The sequence below is a fragment of the Sceloporus occidentalis genome, unplaced genomic scaffold (assembly GCF_023333645.1).
Source record: "Sceloporus occidentalis isolate IW3139 unplaced genomic scaffold, rSceOcc1.0.p SCAF_1, whole genome shotgun sequence".
Classification (NCBI taxonomy): Eukaryota; Metazoa; Chordata; class Lepidosauria; order Squamata; family Phrynosomatidae; genus Sceloporus; species Sceloporus occidentalis.
In genome coordinates, this window is record NW_028316981.1 from 136702280 (window position 1) to 136724277 (window position 21998).

At 42.6% G+C, this 21998-nt stretch overlaps 1 protein-coding gene across 1 annotated transcript in view; it reads right to left on the reverse strand.

Annotated features, from left to right (window-relative positions):
* The window catches only part of LOC149322259 (tether containing UBX domain for GLUT4-like), a 130753-nt gene that overhangs the window by 89072 nt on the left and 19683 nt on the right, over positions 1 to 21998 (reverse strand). The window contains exon 4 of the mRNA XM_089538108.1: positions 10380 to 10480. Coding sequence (XP_089394234.1) covers positions 10380 to 10480 — 101 coding nt within the window. The remainder of the gene's footprint in view (positions 1 to 10379; positions 10481 to 21998) is intronic.

Here is a 21998-nt window from a genome sequence, read left to right on the forward strand (position 1 = left end):
TGAGAGCAGTCGCGAAGAGGTCGATTCGGAGAGTTCCCCACCGACTGAAGAGGTCGCAGACCGTCTCAGGATGGAGCCTCTACTCATGACAAACAGTGGAAGACCTGCTGAACTGGTCGGCCAAGTTGTTCTCATCTCCCGTCAAGTAGATTGCTTGGAGGAGAACCCCTCTCGGGATGCACCATTCCCAGATCCGGAGTGTGATGTCCAGTAGGGTCCGAGATCTGGTGCCGCCTTGTTTGTAGAGGTAGTACATGACAGTGGTATTGTCTGTCAACAGCAGCACTACCTTGTTGGAGGCTCATCTCAAACGCTCTCAAGGCCTTTCCACCACCAACATCTCGAGGGCGTTGATGTGGACAGACTGTTCGTCTAAGGACCACTTGTCCTTGATAAGGAGTCCAGACATGTGGGCACCCCATCCCTCCATGGAAGCGTCCATGGTTAGGGTGACCTGCAGCTGAGGAGGCGAAAAAGGTATGCTGATGCAGACGCTCTGGGAGTCGAGCCACCATTGGAGGGAGCGGGTGACTGGCCTCAGAACGGTGAGCCACTTGGATGGCGAGTCCGTCACTGAGTTGAAGGCCGACAGGAACCATGACTGGAAAGGCTGAAACCAAAGCCTCGCCCACGGATTCACGAACGTCGTGGAAGCCATGTGTCCCAGGGCTACCTGGACATCCCTGGCCCACACTTGCCTGTGTGCAAGGCAAGTCCTGACAGAGGAGCAGAGAGCAAGGAAACGGTCCTGAGGGAGATAGGCAACGCAGTCTTCAGAGTCGAAGATGGTGCCTATGAACTTGATCCGTCTGGATGGGGTGAGATGGTACATATCGGGACCGATGGTGAAGGCCAAGAACCTCTGGTGACTTTCTCTAATCCCCACATGAAAGTAAGCATCTTTCAAGTTGATCGTTGTGAACCACTGGCCCTGATGCAGCAAGAGCAAAATAGAGGCAAGGGTTACCGTACGGAACCGATGATAAATCAAAAAGGCGTTGAGGGACCTCAGATCTAGGATTGGTCTAATGCCCCATCGGCCTTGGGAATCATGAAGTATCTAGAGAAGAAACATCTAGGGGCTTCAGAAGGGTTGATGGGCGAGATTGCAACCTTAGACAAAAGAGTGCGTACTTCGTCAAGAAGGGTGTCTGAGGGGGTGGTGGAAAAAAACAGCTCCAGTTGGGGGGAGCTCTTCGAACTTGAGGGTATATCCCCTACACAATGTCCAAGACACACGAGCCGGAAGTCACAGAGGCCCAGGTGTTATAGAAGGGCCTATGGATGTCACGGAAGGAGGAGGGCAGAATGATGGAGCACACGGGAACCCTTCAAGATATCTTCTTTCCCTGGTCGGTATCTTGACGGCAGTTTTTACGGTACCGAGCAGGTGCCTGGCATCGGCCAGAAGAAGAGAAGGACGGGGAAGGGTAGCACTGTCTCTGGTGCTCCTGTTGTTGGTAAGGATGGTCCTGCTGGAAAGACCGCTGACCTTTACCCTGCCACTGTCGTTGGTGCTTTTTAAAGGGAGTTGGAGAGAGGGCAGACATACCGTGCTTTCTGGCCACTGCTTTCATCCGGTATTTGAAATTGAGCCGCTCATCGGTCCTCTTATTAAATAGGCCTGCATCGTCAAACGCCATGTCCTCAATGGTGGACTTCGCACCCAGGTTCAAGTCCGACGAGCAGAGCCAGGCACGTCTCCTAAGAGCAATGGCAGCTGCTATGGACTTCGCCGAGCAATCAGTGGAGTGGGGAGCAGAGGTGATAAGCCAGCCCCCAATGGAGTGAGCCTCGTCCCTAATTTCGGTTAGGACCCGCTGGCAGTCATCACGGACATCAGGGATAATGGGAGAGATCTTCTCCATGAGGCACTGGATGTAGGCTCCCATGCAAGCATTATAGTTGGCAACCTTGAGCCCCAGCATCGAAGCAGAATAGGCCTTCTTGAGCAGGCCGTCCACTTTCTTGGCCTCACAATCTGCAGGCGAAGTTGACATTTTTGGAGTGAAGGATTGCTGAGAACCTTCTGGCCTCACAATCTGCAGGCGATGTTGACATTTTTGGAGTGAAGGATTGCTGAGAACCTTTGACGATTGCAGAGTTCTGTTTCGGGTGCGCCGACAACCAACAACACTGGGAAGGCAAGATCCTGTAAAGGGCCTCAGTCTTCCTGGAGGTAGCAGACAGCGAGGCAGGAGCATCCCAGGAGCGTTTAGCTATTTTCTCCAGCGACAGCAGAAGAGGGAGATGCTGGAATCTTGCCGTGGATCCGTCCTGGGTCCGCGGCCTCATTTTCGTTATGAGAAATCTGCAGATCAAGTGTGTTTGCCATATTGATGACATGCTCCGAAAATGTATGTACATCGTCCGTAGGAGACGAAGCACCTGGTTAGAAGAGTTGCTGGGGAGATTTGAGAGGCCACCTCATCTGAGGAGCAAAGATCAATCTGAGATGCCCGAGGAGAACCATCGACATCTGACTTGGAATCGGTGTCGAGGACAGCCTGTGTAGAGGAATGGCGAGTCTGGGTAGCAGTCGCTACAACCGGGGGAGGCCTGGAAGCCAGCACTGGCGCCAGTACCATTGGTGGAGGAGTGGTTTTGTGCATTGGAGTGGTTGCGTGTGTTGGTGACACAGTGGATTTCATTGGTGGCACCGTGGAGGAGGTAGACTTTGCCACTGATGACAAAGTGGGCCTAGGCATTGGAGGCACAGTGGTTCTCGGTAATAGCCAACTGTGGACCATGTCACGACTGACAGCAAGGAAGTACCTGTCCATCACACTCTCGTAGAAGTAGTCCGAGTCCTCATGGTGATGGACCTCAGCATCGCAAACTTGAACCCGAGGAACCGGCGTCGGCAAACGGCAATGAGGTGACCGAGAGGTGGGGATGTCATCGTCGTCAGAAGGCTGATGAAAGGCTAATGTAGCAGGCAGGGAAGAGGCCGGGACCGATGCTGACATCGAGGAAGCCTGAGGAGAGTTCTGCTCAAATGGTACCGACTCGGCCTGTATGGGTACCAAAGGAGTCTCCAGATGTCTAGAAGAAGACCGAGAGTCTGGGGTCTTGGTACACGACTTCTTGTGAGAGGAGCTATCAGGCGTCTTGGAATGAACCTTCTTATGGGATGAGCCCTGAGTGAAGGAGTCTCCCGAATTCAGCGCCTTCTTCTTCTTCTTCTTCTTCTTCTTCTTCGAGGAGCCCTAAGGAGAACCGTCTCCTGCATCCAAGGGCTGATGTCTCTTTTTAGAGGAAGATTTCAAGCTTGGTTCCACTAGGGAGCTCTTATCCTTAGTATGGGACGAGTCCTTTGTGGAGCTCGAGTCCTTAGGTTTGGTCTTGTCCTTTTTGGAGGACTTAGACCTAGAACTCGCCTTGCGTGCTTCCTCAGTCCCATCGCCCTTCCCAGGGGCCACTACAGTGGCACTAGGCTCAGTGGTGGAGCTCTGGGCCGCAGAACCAGCAGCGCCTGGTACCGACTCCAAGACAGTGGGTGCTGGAGCGGAGAGGCTGGGGCTGAAAAGCCTTCTGGTAGAGAGCGGCCAACAGATGGGAGTTGCGGTTCTTCCTGGCCTGAGGAGTCAACAACTTACACAGAGCACAAGCCTTGGTGTTGTGGGCTTCACCAAGGCAAAGAAGACAAGATGGATGGGGGTTTGTCCGGGAATCTTACCCCTGCAGACGTCGCACTTTTTAAACGGTGCCGGGGACATTGTGAGCCGAATCAAATCCAAAGAGAGGTCAGAAAAACGCGCCAAATGGTCAATGATATACGGGGGGTGGGGGTGGGGGGTGGGTTCCGATTAAGAATGGTCCGAAGTGTAAGTCCAGTGAAACAAGCAAGAGAAGCAGAAGCAAAGTTCCTAAAGCAGCTAACATGGCGGAAAAAAGGAACCGGGGAAAGAGTGGGAATGCAAGGGGCTTATAAGAGATGGGCGGAGCTACTGCCAAAAAGTTGTAAAGTTAACTTTGCCCAGTGATTCTAGAAGTTTTCCAAGCAGCACTGTGCAGGCGCAGTACAACCCATTTGTATGATTCGCAGAGACCACGAAGAAGAAATCTCTTTCTACAATTGCACAAAAGGTATTTCATTTCTTATAATAGGGATAGTTTTTAAATTGCATGGTCATCATATAATTAAAATAAAAAAGTAATAAAAGCCTTGCAAAAAAATTGCTTTTACTACTGCAATTCTACACAAAAGGGATAAATTTAACTTTCCCCATTTTTCTAAGTCTCTTTTAATTTCTTTCCAGACTTGTTCATGATTACTGTGAAACAATAAACTGTTATTCTTTGTGATTGTGACTCCAAATATTTAATCCCTTCGTTTCTCTTTAATATTTAAAAGTAGTTGGTTCATTATTGTCTTCTGAAGTCATATTTTTAGTCATCGATATTTTTTGTCACAACTCACTTTAAACCTAGACTATGTCCCAAATGCTTTAATTCCCCCTCCCCCCTCATAAGAGCCTTCAATGATCCAACGGGTTTTGTGTCATTATCACAAGACTGCTGCATGATGGGATGAGCTCCCATCACTAGTCCCAGTTTCTGCCAACCTAGCAGTTCGAAAGTATGCAAACGCGAGTAGATAAATACATACAACTTCAGTGGGAAGGTAACAGTGTTCGGCGCAGTCATGCTGGCCACATGATCACTGACTGGAGTAGTCCTCAGACAACTTTGGCTGTTCGGTTTACAGTCAGTTACAACTAGACATTAATGACAAGGGACTAGTTTTACCTTTTAAACATTATGAATAAGTAAAGTTAGCTGCCAATTATCCATGTTTCCTGTAATATTTTATATTTTTTTCCTATTACCTCATCAAATGGAGGAAACTAAGTGGGGCAAACAATGGGGAGAGTACCAAATGAAGAAAAACCTGACTACTTTGGGAGAGAGAAAGGTGAACCAAAAGTGTACAATAAATGTTCAAAAATAAACACATCCATTTTCAGCTTCAGTGGCATCATTGTGTAGAAAAAGAAACACATGCCTATGAGACAAATGAGGAGACTATAAATCTCAGTAAATAAGGAGCATCCAAAGAGAGCATTATATAAGAAAGCAACAACATACAACCAGCAACATGATCAGCAACATGAACAGAGTAAACTTGTATACTACCTTATGCTCAGAAGCCAACCCAACTAGATTAAAAAACAAACAAACCAATAAATATTAAACTGATTTAAGTCTGCCAGACTTATGAGGTACATTCAGTGCTTTCTCAAGAGTTGAACAGCACAGAACATGTTGCATGCAACATCAGATTCTCTCCAACATGAGATGTTCTAAGATCACTGTTGCATCAAAATTAACATAATGGCCTAAATGCGATTGTTAGTTCCAACCTAAGCAGTTCCAGTGAATGGGAAATTGGTAAGTCAATATTTATATAAGTTCCAATGATTCAGTGGGGCAACTCTATTGGTACTAGCAGTTGGATTAAGGCCCAGACATTTAAAATTTGGTGAACAGCTGACAATTATCTACCTTGACCATCTATACTAAAGCAGGATTTGCCATAAATAAAGCTCTTTGAAGAAATAAGCACAAGAAAAATAGAGTTCAGCATTCTGCAGACTGAGAGCAGAAAGAAATCTACTGAATGAAGCAAACATTTGCTGAATAAAGCAAACGTGAGTTTCTAATAGAATTCTGGTAGAAACACTGTCTTAAAATGAAGTGCTTTATGTTGTACCAAGATCTGATAGTAAGGTCTCCAGAGAAAGGGGAGCAAAGTACTTTTAAAATGAGATGAAACATTTTAAAGTTGGTATAGGTAATATAGGCAAACATTTCTCAGCTATAGGAGAAAAAGTATGCATACAGGTGTGAAAATTACCCAAGCTGACTTTTAGGATAACAAAATTGAACTGGCACCCAGTTGGATAGACATGGTGAATGCTGGAACACTCCCTAACAGGTATGCCCTGGCCTTTAAGAGAATAAGAATATGTAATGATCAATTGACAGTGTTCTATATCATAAAGCAGACCAAATAAAATAAGGGGTAAAATTCAGAGAGAAATATACATGAGGTCCCAGATCCAATTTCTAGCATTCTCCAAGTCGAGTTGGGGGAAACTCCTATCTCAAACCAAGGTTGTCACAACCTCCCACCCCAATTGTAAACCCACTCTGACAAATCTTCCCAAGAAAACACTATAAAAGATTCACAGTATCACCTCAAATTAGAAGTGACTTGGAGGCACATATCAACAATCAACTATGTTCAAGACCAACTAATGGATGTACTGTGTGACATATCATAGCGTGTTACAAGTTAAATAATCAAAGGCTCTTGTAAATCCAGAGTATCTCCTCATTCAACTAACCACCTATTGCATTTCTGGGATAATCCACTGCTCCATTCTGGTGTAATCCACTGTTCCTGAGGCTTAATTGGAAGGAGACAGGCCTCTATTGGAGGTTGCTAATTTAATTGGATTGTATGCAATGGAAGATTTTCACTTGCCCATGGGCAAAACTATCCTCACTGCTGCTCTAAAGCATGGGTGGAAATCATGCAGTTTTTTGGACTGCAACTCCCAGCATTCTCATCATCGGCTATGCTGGTTAGGGCTGCAAGAGCTGAAATCAAAAATCATTTGTTGAGTTTCATGACTTCCACGCCTGTTCTAAAACTTCCCATGACAACTGTAATAGTCTTCAACATTGATTTCAAAAGATCTTAAAACAAGTGTGTACAGATACAATATTTGGGGGGAAATGCAATAGAAACACCCATGGGGAAGAACTCAGGCAGTGGTTGATGGGCCCATACCTTAAGATGAAAGGTCTTAATGGTCTTATTGTGTTGATGGGTTTAAGTGGCTAGGACTGAACCCTGAAGGAAAAGGTAAAAATAAAGGTAGTCCCTTGACATGAATGTCTATTCATAACCAATTGCGGGGAGAGGGGGGCAGTGTTCATCTCCATTACTAAGCTGAAGAACCAATGTTGTTCAAAGACAAACCTGGTGGTCATGTGGCTAGCACGACTGCACCAAACGCTGTTACCTTCACACCAAAGTGGTACCTATCTACTTGCATTTACCTGCTTTCAAACTGCTAGGTTGGCAGAAGGTTGGAGGGAGCTGACCCCATCATGCAGCACTTGGGCCTCAAACTGCCAACCTTCTGATCTTAGTCGTCAGAACTGACATCTTAACCACTAAGCCACCGCATCCCTGAAGCACCAAGGGTTATTGTGAACTGAGCATCTTTTGAAATTTGAAATCTTTAAAATAAAAAGTGACTAGCAAATGATGGAAAAAAATAAAAATCACTTATAGAAAGGGGATAAGTTTGGGCTATCACTTTCAGAAAACTTTCCTTTTGAGAGGCTGAACCTTCTGGGTTGGGCTTCTGACCCATCACAGTTGTGCCCTTAACTAGCTGAGAAGGATCCTAGGCTACTCTTTCTGGAGTGATAGAGAGACAATAGCCCTCTAAACCTCTCCTGCCTTTTTCTGGATGCACCAAGGTGCTTTAACGCCGTGGGGTGAGGTGGAGGAGACAGCAGAATTGGTCTTGTGTTAAGAACTCTTTTCACACCAGCCCTTAAGTCTAGAGTGGTGGCATTTCCATTTTCTCCTGCCCTGTCTGGAGTGGGAACAGGAAGACAAAGGCAGGGATGGGAAACTGCTAGTAGAAGACAATCCCTTCCTCACTCTCCTTTCATGCTCATGACACCCTATCTTAGATTTCCTAATGAAGACAAATCATTTCATTTAGATATTAAAAAGCACTGGGGACAAAGCTGTACCTACAGAACTGTGTAGCATAATTGTCAAGAGGTAAAAAGAAGAAAAAAAATCCAGTGCCACTGCCTGAAACTAACCCTGAAGGCAGTAGAACAGCCATAGCAATTCAGTGCCCATTCTCTGACAAAACTGGTTGAAGAATACACTATGGTCAGTTGTATCAAAAGCCACTGAGAGATCAAAAAGCAGTAACAAGGTCATACCAAATTTGTTCTCCTGATACAGGTCATCTGTCAGAGGAACCAAGTATTGTATGTTTTTAACCACTGGACACAGCTAATAATACATTGCTAAGGAGACAAAAGGTCCATCTTTTGTAAATGCCTGAATTTAGCATTCTTTGTGGCAGTCACACAATGAGACTAGTGCCCTCGATGTGTTGGAAGAAAAAAGCATACAAGAATAGAAAATCCATTCTTGGCAAACAAAAATAATACTCATCTGCTTGTTGTTATTTGTACAAGAATTCAAGCTGGCCCACCCACCCCTTTCCTGGTAGTTCTATCATCTCAGCTTTGGGAGTCCTAGTATGACAGTAGGTCACTGACTTCTTCAGATGGTTATTGGAATGGTTTCTAAGCCTTAAATAAATAACTGCCAATTACACAATCTTACAAGGCTGTACGTGGATGATGAGAAAAGGCTTTCAAGCAGAACATGAGCCAAGAAAGTCTCATGAACACAGGGAAAACCTGGGGCAAAAATTTGAGGGTGGCCAGGGAAAACATAAAGTGTACTGTGTTGACAACCCCTTCCAAGGCAAATCTCCTACCAAGTATGTGGGGTGGGTTCTGCGTGTGCGTGTGTATTAAAGACTCACCAACAGAATTTTTTGCAACTGACTATGATTCATGAAACTCAGCCCTCTAAACCACAAAAGAAACAAAGTTAAGTAACAAAATTGTCTTTGGAGTACAGATTATTAGTTTGACATTTGTTCTTGAAGAGCAGCTATTGTTCTTGAATCCACTTCAGACAGAAGGAAGCACTAAATATGGGCTGCAGCAAGAGGGAGGCAAACCATCACAGAAGCTTCCTAATCCGTAGACATTACATATGAAACACAGGCTGGTTCTGAGGTAGAACAAGACACAAGACGAGAACAACGAAGTCCCTCTCTTTTGAAACAATACCTCAAAAGGTTTGAAATAGCCCACTCAGCCAATATGCTGAACCACATGCTTGCCTGGAAACCTTCTGCCCACTCTCAGCACACCAAACCTGATTCTAGCCACAGCGTAGTTCTCCTATACATCTCTTTTTGATCTCATCTACAACAAGGAGATTGCCTGTAATATAACCTTTCTTTAAAAAACAGTTTTGAAGAAAAAGAAGTTAGGCTACATGTTGCTTTAATCCAGATGAGGCGAAACACACACCCATTGAAAAGTGAAAAATAAAACCACCTCAGGACACGAAGTGAAGAACTGTGTTGCCCTCATTGGTTGCACCAATGCAATATCAGATGACACTTGTGCAACTATGTTTCACAGAGCACCTAAAAACAGCAAAAACAACCTCCCTTCCAAAAAAGCACTCTCCACTGGAAAAATCATATTGTATTCAGTCAAAGATTTCTAGTGAGTGACTGTGTAGCCACAAATGTATAACACTGAAGGAACCCTACAGACAGGCAAGCTATGTATAATCATTAAGAAGCACATATGCACAACAAAACGGTTTATTTAAATTTTTGTGAAACCTAGGGGCTAAAGCACACATTACAGGCAATCAAATGCAAGTGCAAGTGTGCAGGTATGAGAGTGAGTTGCAGTTTCAGAAAGGTACAACTGATGGCAGCGAAGTTGCACGGGAAAAGGAAAGCTTAATCCTTTTCCTGGCTATTATTTCCTGGCTCTAAAATTTCTCTGCAGCAGTCCTTGTCCTTCAAAGACATTTAAAATGTGTGTTTGGACAAAAACACATTTTAAACCACATGAGGCGGAAGGGGGGAGATCAGCAGTAGGGAAAGAACAGATGAGGAAAGAGTTAAGTGCTGCTTTCTTGTGTGCTCTTCCTACTCACTCCTGCATCCTTGCTTTTATACTGTGACTTTAGACACACAAAATGGCCACTGACTATTGGCTATGTGCATCTGCATGTAACATGTAGTTTAGACCAAACGATGCTTCTTTCCCTCTTTAAGTGTCTGGCCAACAGAAGGTGGATTAAAGCACAATCAGTGGGGTAAGTGAGGAATATTCTGTTCCAGCACCATTCCCTCCAAAGGCAGACAGCAGATGCGCAATCCAAACAAAGCTTATGTCAAGTTGCCATCTGCCTTCCCTGCTTTTTAGCGAGTGATGGTACCCAGATGCTTTAAAGGGAATCAACTGAATGAATCACTATCCCAAGAACATATGGTAGGGTGCCCACACTTGCAGTATAATCTAGTCCTGTCTAAGGTGATAGCCATTACTATATATCTTTTCAACAGAGTTAAAGAGCAAGACAACAACCCAATTAAATAATCCATAAGTCTTTCAGGTCTCCTGGAAATAGCATCACAACCATCTATTCATTCAGCAGCATACACACTGCCTGTGTTTTATGACTTTAGCTTTTTGAAATATTGTTGTTTTCTCTTTGCACTCACCTGGTCTGTGGAAAATGATGGAGAATATACCACAAAGTCTGGCTGGAGGAAAATGTATCTTGGAGCCTAGAACCATCATCCAATTGCAGTGCAATTCGCACCTAGAAGGTAGAACCCAGTGAATTAAAAGAGGAATATCTATGCTTCATATAACTACCAGCAAACTCAGTTATCAAGCACTGTTGTTCAAGGTCACATCTGGCAAGTCAGTCCATTCAGGGTCACATCTGGCAAACAGAACCCTGGCCCCCTGTGCTGGATTTTGACTTAAGCTTTAGACTAAAAGACATCTGTGTCACTTAGAACTTACAAACAGTGACCCCAAAACAAACAACTGACAATGTGAATCAAGTTTTAGTTACTGCCTCAGCAGAGACAAAACTGTAAACATGCAGTTCTTTAAAAAAAGCTGTGTATTCAACAAAATTATGTTGGAGAAACCATTGTGGAATGAATGTAAAGAGCAGGATTACATGCTGAATAATAATAATAATAATATGGATCAAGGCAGGGGGACAACAACAATTAACAAACAACTTCATTAAAACACACATCAGTTTAAAAAGACAAACAAGATAATACTCCTATTAAAACAATCCACATTTAAAATCTATCAAAGAATGCCTCAATGAATGCTTCTCCTGTTGAAATCCAGCTCTTCTTTTACAGCAGCCTGTCTCTAGTTGTGAGATCACTTTTTTTTACTGGGCTTCAAGTGTGTGTGTGTGTGTGTGTGTGTGTGTGTGTGTGTGTGTGTGTACAGAGCTTAATTTTCTAGATATCCTGCCTGGATTTAATCCTTGAAATCCCCCTAAAAACAGCAACCTCAGGGGTTTTTTTTGGTAGTGATAACTCTGGGGTGAAAAAGATGGGCAAAATAATAATATAATAATATAATAATATACTTTCTTTGTATACCGCTCTTCCGAACGATCAAAGCGGTTCACAGAATCTTTAAAAAATACACATCATCATCAAAATAAAGCGGTTTCCAGACACTTTGAAGGTGGGGCATTTAGATGACATATGCCTTGAAAGCTGCTGGAAACCACACCAAAGCCACACTCCAGGGCTAAAAAACGGAACAAAAAGAAGTCCAACTCAAGGCAGAAAATGAGCATCTTCACGCCTGCATATAAATGCCCCAACACAAGTGCAAGGCTGCAACAAAGAAAAATGAAAGTCCAACGATTTCAATGGATGTAACTACAATATACACAAACTATACAGGAGTCCAATGGGGGCATGGGATAAGGGGAAGTGAAGGGGGTATGTATGGGGGACCTCCATGATTGTGCTTTGCCAGTATATCACTCACACAGCAATGTACCAATGCCCTGTACAGGTGGAGTATCGCACATGCAACTTTGTGGCCGATCAAAGGGGCAGCCATCCAATGGGATGGCCTCTGGGTGGACATGGGAGGTACTTGGTGTTCGCAGGTGGTGTGTTTGTGCAACGGTGCGCATGTATGGTGGAGAGGCAACAAAAAAAATTACCCAGCAGCACAGCTTGATGCCATACCATGCTGTCAGGTCATGCATATTCAGCCTGCCTTGACAGTGGACTGGGCAGGCAACCCACTTTTGGAAAAATCAGGATCGAGCAGCTTTTTCCTGCCCTTCTGCTCCGGCCCTCTCAGACTGAGCCCCTAGGAGCCCTTCTACCATTGTTCTCACCAGATGCCATAATTTATTTCATCATAGTCATTTCTAAAGCCAAAAAATTAAAAACATCAAATAATAATAGCATGGATAGCATGAATATTTATGATATGACAAAGTGAAAGTAGATTTTAATACTGTAATAATTTTGTAAAATGTGTCTTTCTAAGATTTTGGAACAGATATAATAAATTAAGGCTTTGTCAGAGAATGCTTTTGTGGGTCTCAGCATATGAAGCTCTTTTTAGAAGAAAAACAACAGGCAAGGGAAGATGGTTAACTTATCAGGAACTTTTAGATTTTTGTCAAGGTAAATATAAAATTAAATCAAAGGAGCAATTACTTAAAGAGAGGTATAGCCTTCAATGTATTTTTTTTTTACTTACAGTTACTTGAAAGATTCAAGATGGTTTTAAAAAAGCTATTACAGTGGTACCCCGGGATACGAAAGCACCGCCTTACGAAATTCCCGGGATACGAAAAAATTCCAAAGAAAAAAACTGTTCCGGGTTACGAAAAAAATTTTTGGTGCTTTTCGGCGCGATTTCACACGAAATCACGGCTTTCGCTATTAGCGCCTATGGGCTATTCGGCTAGCGAAAGTTTCCGGGTTACGAAAGCGGCAGCGGAACCAATTAATTTCGTAACCCGGGGTACCACTGTATTTTGAACACAGTAAATCAGAATTTGAACTGAAACTACATAGAGATGATGAACATAGTAACATGTATAAGCTTTTGGAAAAGTTTGAAATGGAAGAACAAGTGAAATACTATGATAAAATGGGCAAAGAATTTAGGAAATAATATATAGATGGAGCAATGGGAAAGGATGTGGATAAAAGGGTTAAAATTAACATTATGCTATGGTATTAAAGAGACTTTTTATAAAATGTATTAAAATGATATATGACACCTGAAAAATTATTTAGAACGTACAAAGGAGTTTCAAATGCTTGTTGGAAATGTGTACAAAAAGAAGGATAATTTTATCATATGTGGTGGACTTGTGAAGAAGCTAAAAAGATCTGGGTATAGATATATACAGTTAAAATCAGAACTATTTTTGCTCAGCTTGACAGACGAACAAGTAGGAAATAGTATATTATAATAATATATGACTACTGATGTAAAATTAATGTACTCGCAAAGGTGGAAGAACTCAATGTTACCTTCAAAGGAGGACCAGTTGAAAAAAATTGAATGAATTAGCAGAAGTGGATAAATTATCGACACTGATGAGAAAAAAATCAACAGAGACATTTGTAAGACTGGAAACCCCAAGTGATTGTCTCCAGAAAAAACAAACAAACAAGCAAGCAAAAAAACCCAACAACTAGTGACTTGGCAATTGTTGGTTTTTAGAGTTAGAAGGATGGACTTGAACAGAAGAGGTGTATGAAACAGCTGATATAGGGAAATATATATTTGTAAGTTGGAAGTCACTTTCTATTTTTTCTATAGTTATTACTTTATATAATTTTATTCTTTTTTTAATTTGTCTTCTTTATTTTTTATAATTACTTGAAACTTTTATATATTTTACTTTACCTTGAAACATCAGTTTTTTAAAAAAGTAATGACAGCAACAGCTATTACTACAGTTGACCCTTCGGCTCCATTGGCTTTAGATCTATTAATTCAAATACTCCATATTATTAAATGGCAGCAATATGAAACCAGACACCCTGAACCATGCACATCCATGTTGCTGCAATTTAATAATATAGGACATGATTATCAATGGTTTTTTTTTTTTTTTGCATTCTAGGGGGAGTCCCAGAAACAAACCCTCACATATTCAAAGGGCCAACTGCACAGTGATGCTCTTGCAGCTGTTTGAGCAAATAAGATTTCCAGTATGGTAAATGATATTAAACTCCTAGCTCCCAGCCAGGTTTTAGGACCCTCAGCACCACCAACTTCAGTCAAAAAACCAGAGCCAGTAGGACCAGTATGGGTGGTCAAATGACTTCTACAAACATTTAGAAATAACAAACAAGTGATTCCTGCTCAAACAGCCTTGGTATTCTTTTCATCTGCCTCCTGGCTTTTGGTTCTGAGTCACTAGAGGGCTACATTTTCATGCTTTTGAAGAGTAAAGTGTTTGAGACAACACCAAGGAAATCACCCAAGCTGGCAATGCTGCAAGAGCACTGAACCACCACTCTTTATTCCATTCTTGCATCACAAAAGTAATCCAAGGATCTGAAGAAAGGGACTGAGACAGACACAATGAAATCTTCCTAACATTTTAACAAGAGTTTTTAAAGTAAACATCACAAAATCTCTCCGGCATCCGGTGCTTTCATTAGCAAGGAGGAGAGGGGGTCTTTTATGTTATTCTTGCAGCACATTCAAAAATGTGACCTGCTGGGAACACAGAGCTCATCCATAGGAAGTAAAGGTCCCATTCACAAGGGCTGAAGTAGAGTCATCCCTTCACAGAGATGGTTTCCCCAATGTCTCCATTGCCCAAATCAGCCTTCACATTATCCTTGGCTGTGCCGACATCTGACATCACCAAGCTACAAGACTCTTGCTCAGAAACCCACTCTGCCAATTGCATCAGTTTTTTAGGCAACAGTTCAAAGCCAGGCATGTCACGAAAGTCATATTCAGGCAATTAAAACTTCACAGAAATCCCAAGCTACATATAAATATTAATCTTTTATTCAGCAAACAGAGAGCCCATGCCAATTAGTGTCTAAGTTTGCAAACATGTGAGTACAAGACTGATTAATGGGTGAATTGCCATGTTAGTTCTTTGTAATAATGCACATCCCCTGACCACAGTGGACTCTGGTTCCATTGCACTGCATACAGGGATTTCAAAAACCAAAAAATGTTAGGGGAGAAAATCTGTGGGCACAAATCCAAAAATAATTACATCACTTGCTATAGTTGTTAACAAAAAGGGTCTAGAAAAATCTCCTGAAAGTCTTCAGAAAATAATCTGTCTCTTGCCAGGCTATACATATTCCACGATTTAATCATGTAAGCACTGTCTGCATATCTAAGCTATAATCTTATGCACGTTACACAAACAATGTTCAATGATTTGAGGGACTAAAACATACATAATTTTATCCAAGATCACAGCCTCAGACTGGAATTCTGACATGCTGAATACCCAGAAAGTATACAGCCTTTTCAAAACTGCCTCTTCTTCTTGAACATCATATATTATCAAACAATACAATTTTATTATGATTTCCTTCCTCTTGTGTGCATATGTGGCTTCAAGTTATCTGTCAACTTATAGCAATGCCATGCCTAACCAACAAGGATGACTTGGTTAATGGGGTGCAAGTGGTGGGATCATTAGATGGAAGTGACCATGTTCTCCTGGAGTTTGTTATACAATGGAATGTAGAAGCCAGGTGTAGTCAGACACACATTCTAAACTTTAGGAGAGCGGATTTCAGTAAAGATAGAGAAGTATTGAGGGTGATCCCGTGGTCAGAAATACTAAAAGATAAGGGAGTTCAGGATGGATGGGAGTTTCTCAAAGGGGAGATACTGAAGGCACAATTTCAAACAGTTCCAATGAGGAAGAAAAATGGGAGGTGTCTCAAGAAACCAGAATGGATGACTAAGGAACTTTCAACTGAGCTAAGTTTTAAACAGAACATGTATAAGAAACAGAAAAGGGGGGAAATCTCCAAAGAGGAATTCAAACAAATAGCAAACACATGTAGGGGTAAAGTCAGAAAAGCTGAAGCACAGAATGAACTCAGGCATGCTAGAGAAGTTAAGAACAATAAAAGGGCTTTTTTGGATATGTCCGCAGCAAAAGGAAGAAAAACAAAATGGTGGGGCCACTGCATGCAGAATATGGCAACATGCTAACAGGGGACAGAGAAAAGGCAGAATTACTCAACACCTTCTTTGCCTCAGTCTTCTCAGAAAAGGAAAAGGATGCTCAACCTGAGGACAATGGAGCAGAGGACAGATTAGGGGAAATTCAGTACAGAATAAGTAAAGAGACAGTACAGGAATACCTTGTTAGTCTAAATGAATTTAAATCTCCAGGACCAGATGAACTACATCCAAGGGTATTAAAAGAACTGGCAAATGTAATATAGGAGCCATTGGAAATAATCTTTGAAAATGCCTGGAAAACAGGAGAAATCCCAGCAGACTGGAGGAGGGCAAACGTTGTTTCCATCTTCAAAAAGGGGGAAAAAGAGGATCCCAACAATTATCGTCCAGTTAGTCTGACATCAATACCAGGAAAGATTCTAGAGCAGATCATTAAGCAGAGAGTCTTTGAACATCTAGAAGGCAATGCCATCATCACAAAAAGTCAACATGGCTTTCAGAGAAACAGGTCATGCCAGACAAATCTAATCTCTTTCTTTGATAAAATTACTAGCTTGGTAGATGAAGGGAATGCTGTGGATATATTATATCTTGATTTCAATAAGGCCTTTGACAAGGTTTCCCATGACATTCTTGCAAACAAGCTTGTAAAATGTGGGATAGACAAGGTAACTGTTACATGGATTTGTAACTGGTTGACCGGCTGAACCCAAAGGGTGCTCAACAATGGCTCCTTTTCACCCTGGAGAGAAGTGACCAGTGGGGTCCCACAGGGCTCTGTCCTGGGCCCAGTACTGTTCAACACCTTTATAAATTACTTGGAGGAAAAAATTGGGGGAATACTTATCAAATTTGCAGATGACACCAAATTAGGAGGAATAGCTAATACTCCAGAGGACAGGATCAAAATTCAAAATGACCTGAATAGACTAGAAAGCTGGGCCAAAGCTAACAAAATGAATTTCAACACAGAGAAATGTAAGGTACTGCACTTAGGGCGAAAAAATGAAATGCACAGATATAGGATGGGGGACACCTGGCTTAAGGAGACAACATGTGAAAGGGATCTAGGAATCCAAGTAGACCACAAGTTGAACATGAGTCAACAGTGTGACGTGGCAGCTGTATTCTGCTCTGGTCAGGCCCCACCTGGAATATTGTGTCCAGTTGTGTCCAGTGTCCAAAGGCAACCCCCCTTTGAACAAATCTTGCCAAGAAACCCACATAATATCCTTGCTTTAGGGATGCTATACATCGGAAATGATTTGAAGGCTCATCATTTTTTCCTGTGAACTATATTGGGAATATGATGACTGCAGCATAAAAATATCAAATGAATAAGTAAATGTTACAGAAATTAAGCACAAATCCCCTAAAGAATTTATCTGACAGTATCTCAACAATGCAATCTAAAAGATTATTAATAGGTATCTTTTAAATATATGCTTTACAATCATAGCTAACCATACCAACTCAGTCTCTAGAATCACAGAATTACAGAGTGGGGAGACACCACAAGGGCCATCCAGTTCAATCCTCTGCCATGCATGAATACACAACCAAAGCCTAGCCATTCAGACAATGCTTAAAAATCTCCAAAAGAGACTCTATCGCCGTATGAGGCAGTGTATTCCACTGTCAAACAGCTCTTACCATCAAGAAGCTCTTCCTAATGTTTAGGAGAAATCTCTTTTTCTGTATTTTGCATCAGTGCAGCGAAAACAAGCTTGCTCAATCCACAATATGACATCCCTTCAAATACTTAAACAGGGCTATCATGTTACCCCTTAACCTTCTCTTCTCCACACTAAACATACCCAGCTCCCTAAACCACTCCCCACAGGGCAAGGTTTCTAACCTTTCACCATTTTGGTCATTCTCTTCTGGACATATTCCAGTTTGTCAATATTCCTCTTGAATTGTGTTGCCCAGAACTGGACATAGTATTCCAGGTGAGAACTGAAAAAAGCAGAATAGAGTAGTACTAAGACTTCCCTTGAACTACGCATTAGACTCCTACTGATGCAGCGTAGAATTATTATTATTATTATTATTATTATTATTATTAACCTTTATTTATAAAGCGCTGTAAATTTACACAGCGCTGTACATACAATCTTTTTAATTAGACAGTTCCCTGCCCTCAGGCTTACAATCTAAAGAGACACGACATAAAAGGAGAAAGGAAAGGAGGTGGGGCTAGTAGGCTAATACATATACATAGCAATACAGGAAATGGTTTGATAAAACAGGCATCAAAAGAACATCAAATAGCAAGCGACAATTATGCAATGCCTGGGAACGCTTCTCTGAACAGGATGGTCTTCAACTCTGTTTTGAAGCTGGTTAAAGAAGTGATGGCCCTTGCTCGCGGGGGAAGAAGGTTCCAGGAGTGAGGGGCAGCGAGTGAAAAGGGGCGAATCCGAGATGGGGCAGAGGAAACCATGGGCTGGGACAGCAGACCTTGACTACCAGAACAGAGGGCCCGGGTGGGAAGGTGAGGAGAAAGAAGGTCTGATAAGTAAGGAGGGGCCAGCCCATGGAGGGCTTTAAACGTCGACAGCAGGAGCTTATACTGAATACGGAAAGGGAGGGGGAGCCAGTGAAGGGATGCCAACACAGGAGAGATGTGGTCAGAGCAGTGGGCGGATGTGATAATGCGTGCAGCTGAATGCTGGACAGAGATTAAAGGACGGAGGTGAGAAAGAGGAAGCCCAGCCAGGAGGACGTTACAGTAATCGAGTCGTGAGACCACTAGGGCATGAACCAGGATCTTGGCAGTAGAGGCGGAGAGATATGGTCGGATTTTAGCAATATTGTACAAAAAGAATCTACAAGCCTTGGCTGTGGTCTGGATCTGAGGGATACACGACAGAGAAGAATCAAAGATGAAACCAAGACTGCGGGCTTGCTGGACTGGTTGAATAGAAATGTTGTCCACAGAGACAGAAAATGAGTGTTGAAGGGTGGGCTTAGGAGGAAAGACAAGAAGCTCCGTCTTGGACATGTTGAGCTTCAAACGCTGATGGCACATCCACTGCGAGACAGCTGTGAGACATGATGAAACTTGCTGTTCAAGCCTTGGAGAAAGGTTGGGGGTGGAAAGATACAACTGGGTGTCATCAGCATACAGATGGTAGGAAAAACCAAAAGAGCTAATGAGTTTACCTAAGGACAGTGTGTAGAGAGAAAACAGAAGGGGACTCAGAACAGAGCCCTGGGGAACTCCAACAGATAAGGGAACAGGAGAAGAAGTCTGACCGCCAGCAACCACTGCAAAAGATCTGCCAGACAAATAAGATTGAAACCAGTCGAGAACAGAGTCTGAGAACCCAAGGTCAGAAAGTATATTAACTAGAAGAGAGTGATCAACAGTGTCAAAGGCTGCAGACAGATCCAGAAGGATGACAACAGAGTAAAGGCCATTTGCCTTGGCCAGTAAAAGATCGTTTGAGATCTTGGTGAGGGCTGTCTCTGTAGAATGCCGTGGGCGGAAGCCAGACTGAAAGGGATCGAGAATGGAGTTGGCTTCAAGAAACTCAAGACAGCGAGAATAAACAACCCGTTCCAAAACCTTAGAAAGAAAGGGAAGAAGAGAAATCGGACAATAGCTAGACAAAGAGGAGGGGTCAAGAGAAGGTTTTTTCAGAATTGGGGAAATGAGAGCATGTTTGAAGTCCGAAGGGAAAGAGCCTGTAGAGAGAGAGAGACTGAAGATATGGAGAAGCGAGGGCAGAAAAGAAGGAGCTATAGAGATTAGAAGACGAGTAGGAATTGGGTCAAGAGAACAAGTTGCAGGTTTGTAAGAGTTCAGAAGTGTCGAGAGTTCATCCAAAGAAGCAGGAGGAAACGCAGAGAATTTGTTAGGCGAGGGTGATAGAAGATTATGAGCAGAAGAAGAATTGGGAGGGACTATCTCAGAGCGAATAGTGGTGATCTTAGAGATGAAATAATTAGCAAAGTCATTAGGAGAGAATGATGAAGAGACAGGAGGAGAGGGAGGTTTAAGCAAAGAGTTGAATGTGGAGAACAAACGCTGCGGGCACCTCTCATTGGCAGAGATCAATGATTTGTAATAATTCTGTTTTGCCATAGAGAGGGCGTGTGAGAAGGAAGAAAGAACAAATTTGAAATGGATAAAATCAGGCAGCTGTTTGGACTTTCTCCAAAGACGTTCAGCTGCTCTAGAGCAGGACCGGAGAAACCTAACGATGGGAGTAAGCCAGGGCTGAGGCCTAGTCTTAGAGGAAGAAGTGCGTACAGAGACAGGGGCAAAATGGTCAAGAGTCGAGGAAAGAGTGGAGTTAAATAAAGACATTGCTGAATCAGCAGAATCCCCGAGATTTAGGGAAGAGAGAGATGAATCCAGGGTCTGACCAAGATGGTTAGAGTCAACAGATTGAAGGTTACGAAAATGGCGTTGAACAGTATGACGAGGAGGTGGAGTATAAGTGAAAGCAAAGGAGATTAAGTGATGATCAGAATTGCATTGGCTTTTTTAGCTGCTGCCATCACACTACTGACTCATGTTCAGTTTGTGGTCTAGTAAGACCCCTTCACATGTATTTTTGTTCAAGCCAGGTGTCATCCATCCTATATATGTGCATTTCATTTTTTCTGCCAAACTGGAATACCTTACATTTCTCCCAGCTGAGATTCATTTCATTAGTTTTGGTCCAGCAATAACCTGTTTAGGCCATAAGGAATTGTGATTTTGTCTTCTGGGGTATTAGCTGCTCCTCCTAATTTGGTGACATCAGCAAATTTGTTAGCCATGTTCTCTATTCCATCATCCAAGTCATTTACTGTATATACTCATGTATAAGTCTAGAAATTTTAGTCAAATGTTTGACCCCAAAAATCTGAGTCGACTTATCCATGGGTCAATGTAAGTACTGTAACTTAACTCTCATAAAAACCATCCCTTGGTGAAATGCAAGAGTGTAATCTGTCTGGGAAGCACTGACCTTCCTGTATTCTCATCCATCCATCCTTCAGTGTAAACACAGTTGTGCCTCTTGCAATTTTGTAAGTTATTTGGCATTGTTTCCTTTGCTTCATCCTTTAGATCCTTTGTTACATGACCTTTCAGTCATACTCTTGACTTATCCACGGGTCATATCAAAATCCATAATTTTGCCCCCCAAATCTGCCCTCGATCTATACATGACATCGAGTTATAGTCAAGTATATATTGTATAAAGATGTTGAATAACAATGGGCTCAGGATAGAACCCTCTGGCACTCCACTGGTCACTTCTCTTCTGGATGAGGAAGAGCCATTCATTTGAGTTCCATTAGCCAACCAACTACAAATCCACTTAACAGTCACACTGTCTAGCCCACATTTTACTACCGCATGTACTTGTGTACAGGTCGACCTCATGTATACCTCAAGGGAAGGTTTCAGGATCAGAATCATGGATTTTGATATGATCTGTGGATAAGTCGAGGGTAAAACTTAGGGGGCTATAATAAACGATGGAAAGGGGAAAATATCACTTCCATCCCTCCTTCTCCTTCTCTGGACTTCTCCCAACCACCTAACACCGATTCCCAGGTGCTGGAGGAGAAGTCTTAACATCAGATTGAGAAGGGAAGCAAGTGGAGTTAAAAGAGGTGTTTCTTTGATGGGAAGAGAAGGCTTGCAAATTGCATTAGGAAGGGAAGGAAATGGTGTTAAATTAGGTGTTTCTTCCATGGGAAGAGAAGTCCTGCAGATCAGACTGGGAATCTCTACCCCCCTCTCTCTCTCTCGCATGCACGCGCACATACACACACACACACGCAGAGAGAGAAAAACACATGCCCTGAGGTGCATTAGGCTTGCTTGTTACAAGACCTTTCTAAGTAGTATTAGTGTACTGCCCCGTATATAAGTCGACCCAAGATTTTAGGGTCTAGTTTGGGGCATACATTTCTTGATTTGTAGTCGAGTATATACAGTAGCTTGTTTCCATGGTTGAACTTGTCAAAGGCCTTACTGAAATCAAGCTATGCTACATCCACAGCATATTCTTTATCAACCACAGTGGTAATTATATCGAAATAAGAGATCTGGCATAACTTGTTTTTGAGAAATCCACGTTGACTTTTGGTGATCACAGCATTCATCCCTTAAGTGCTTCAGA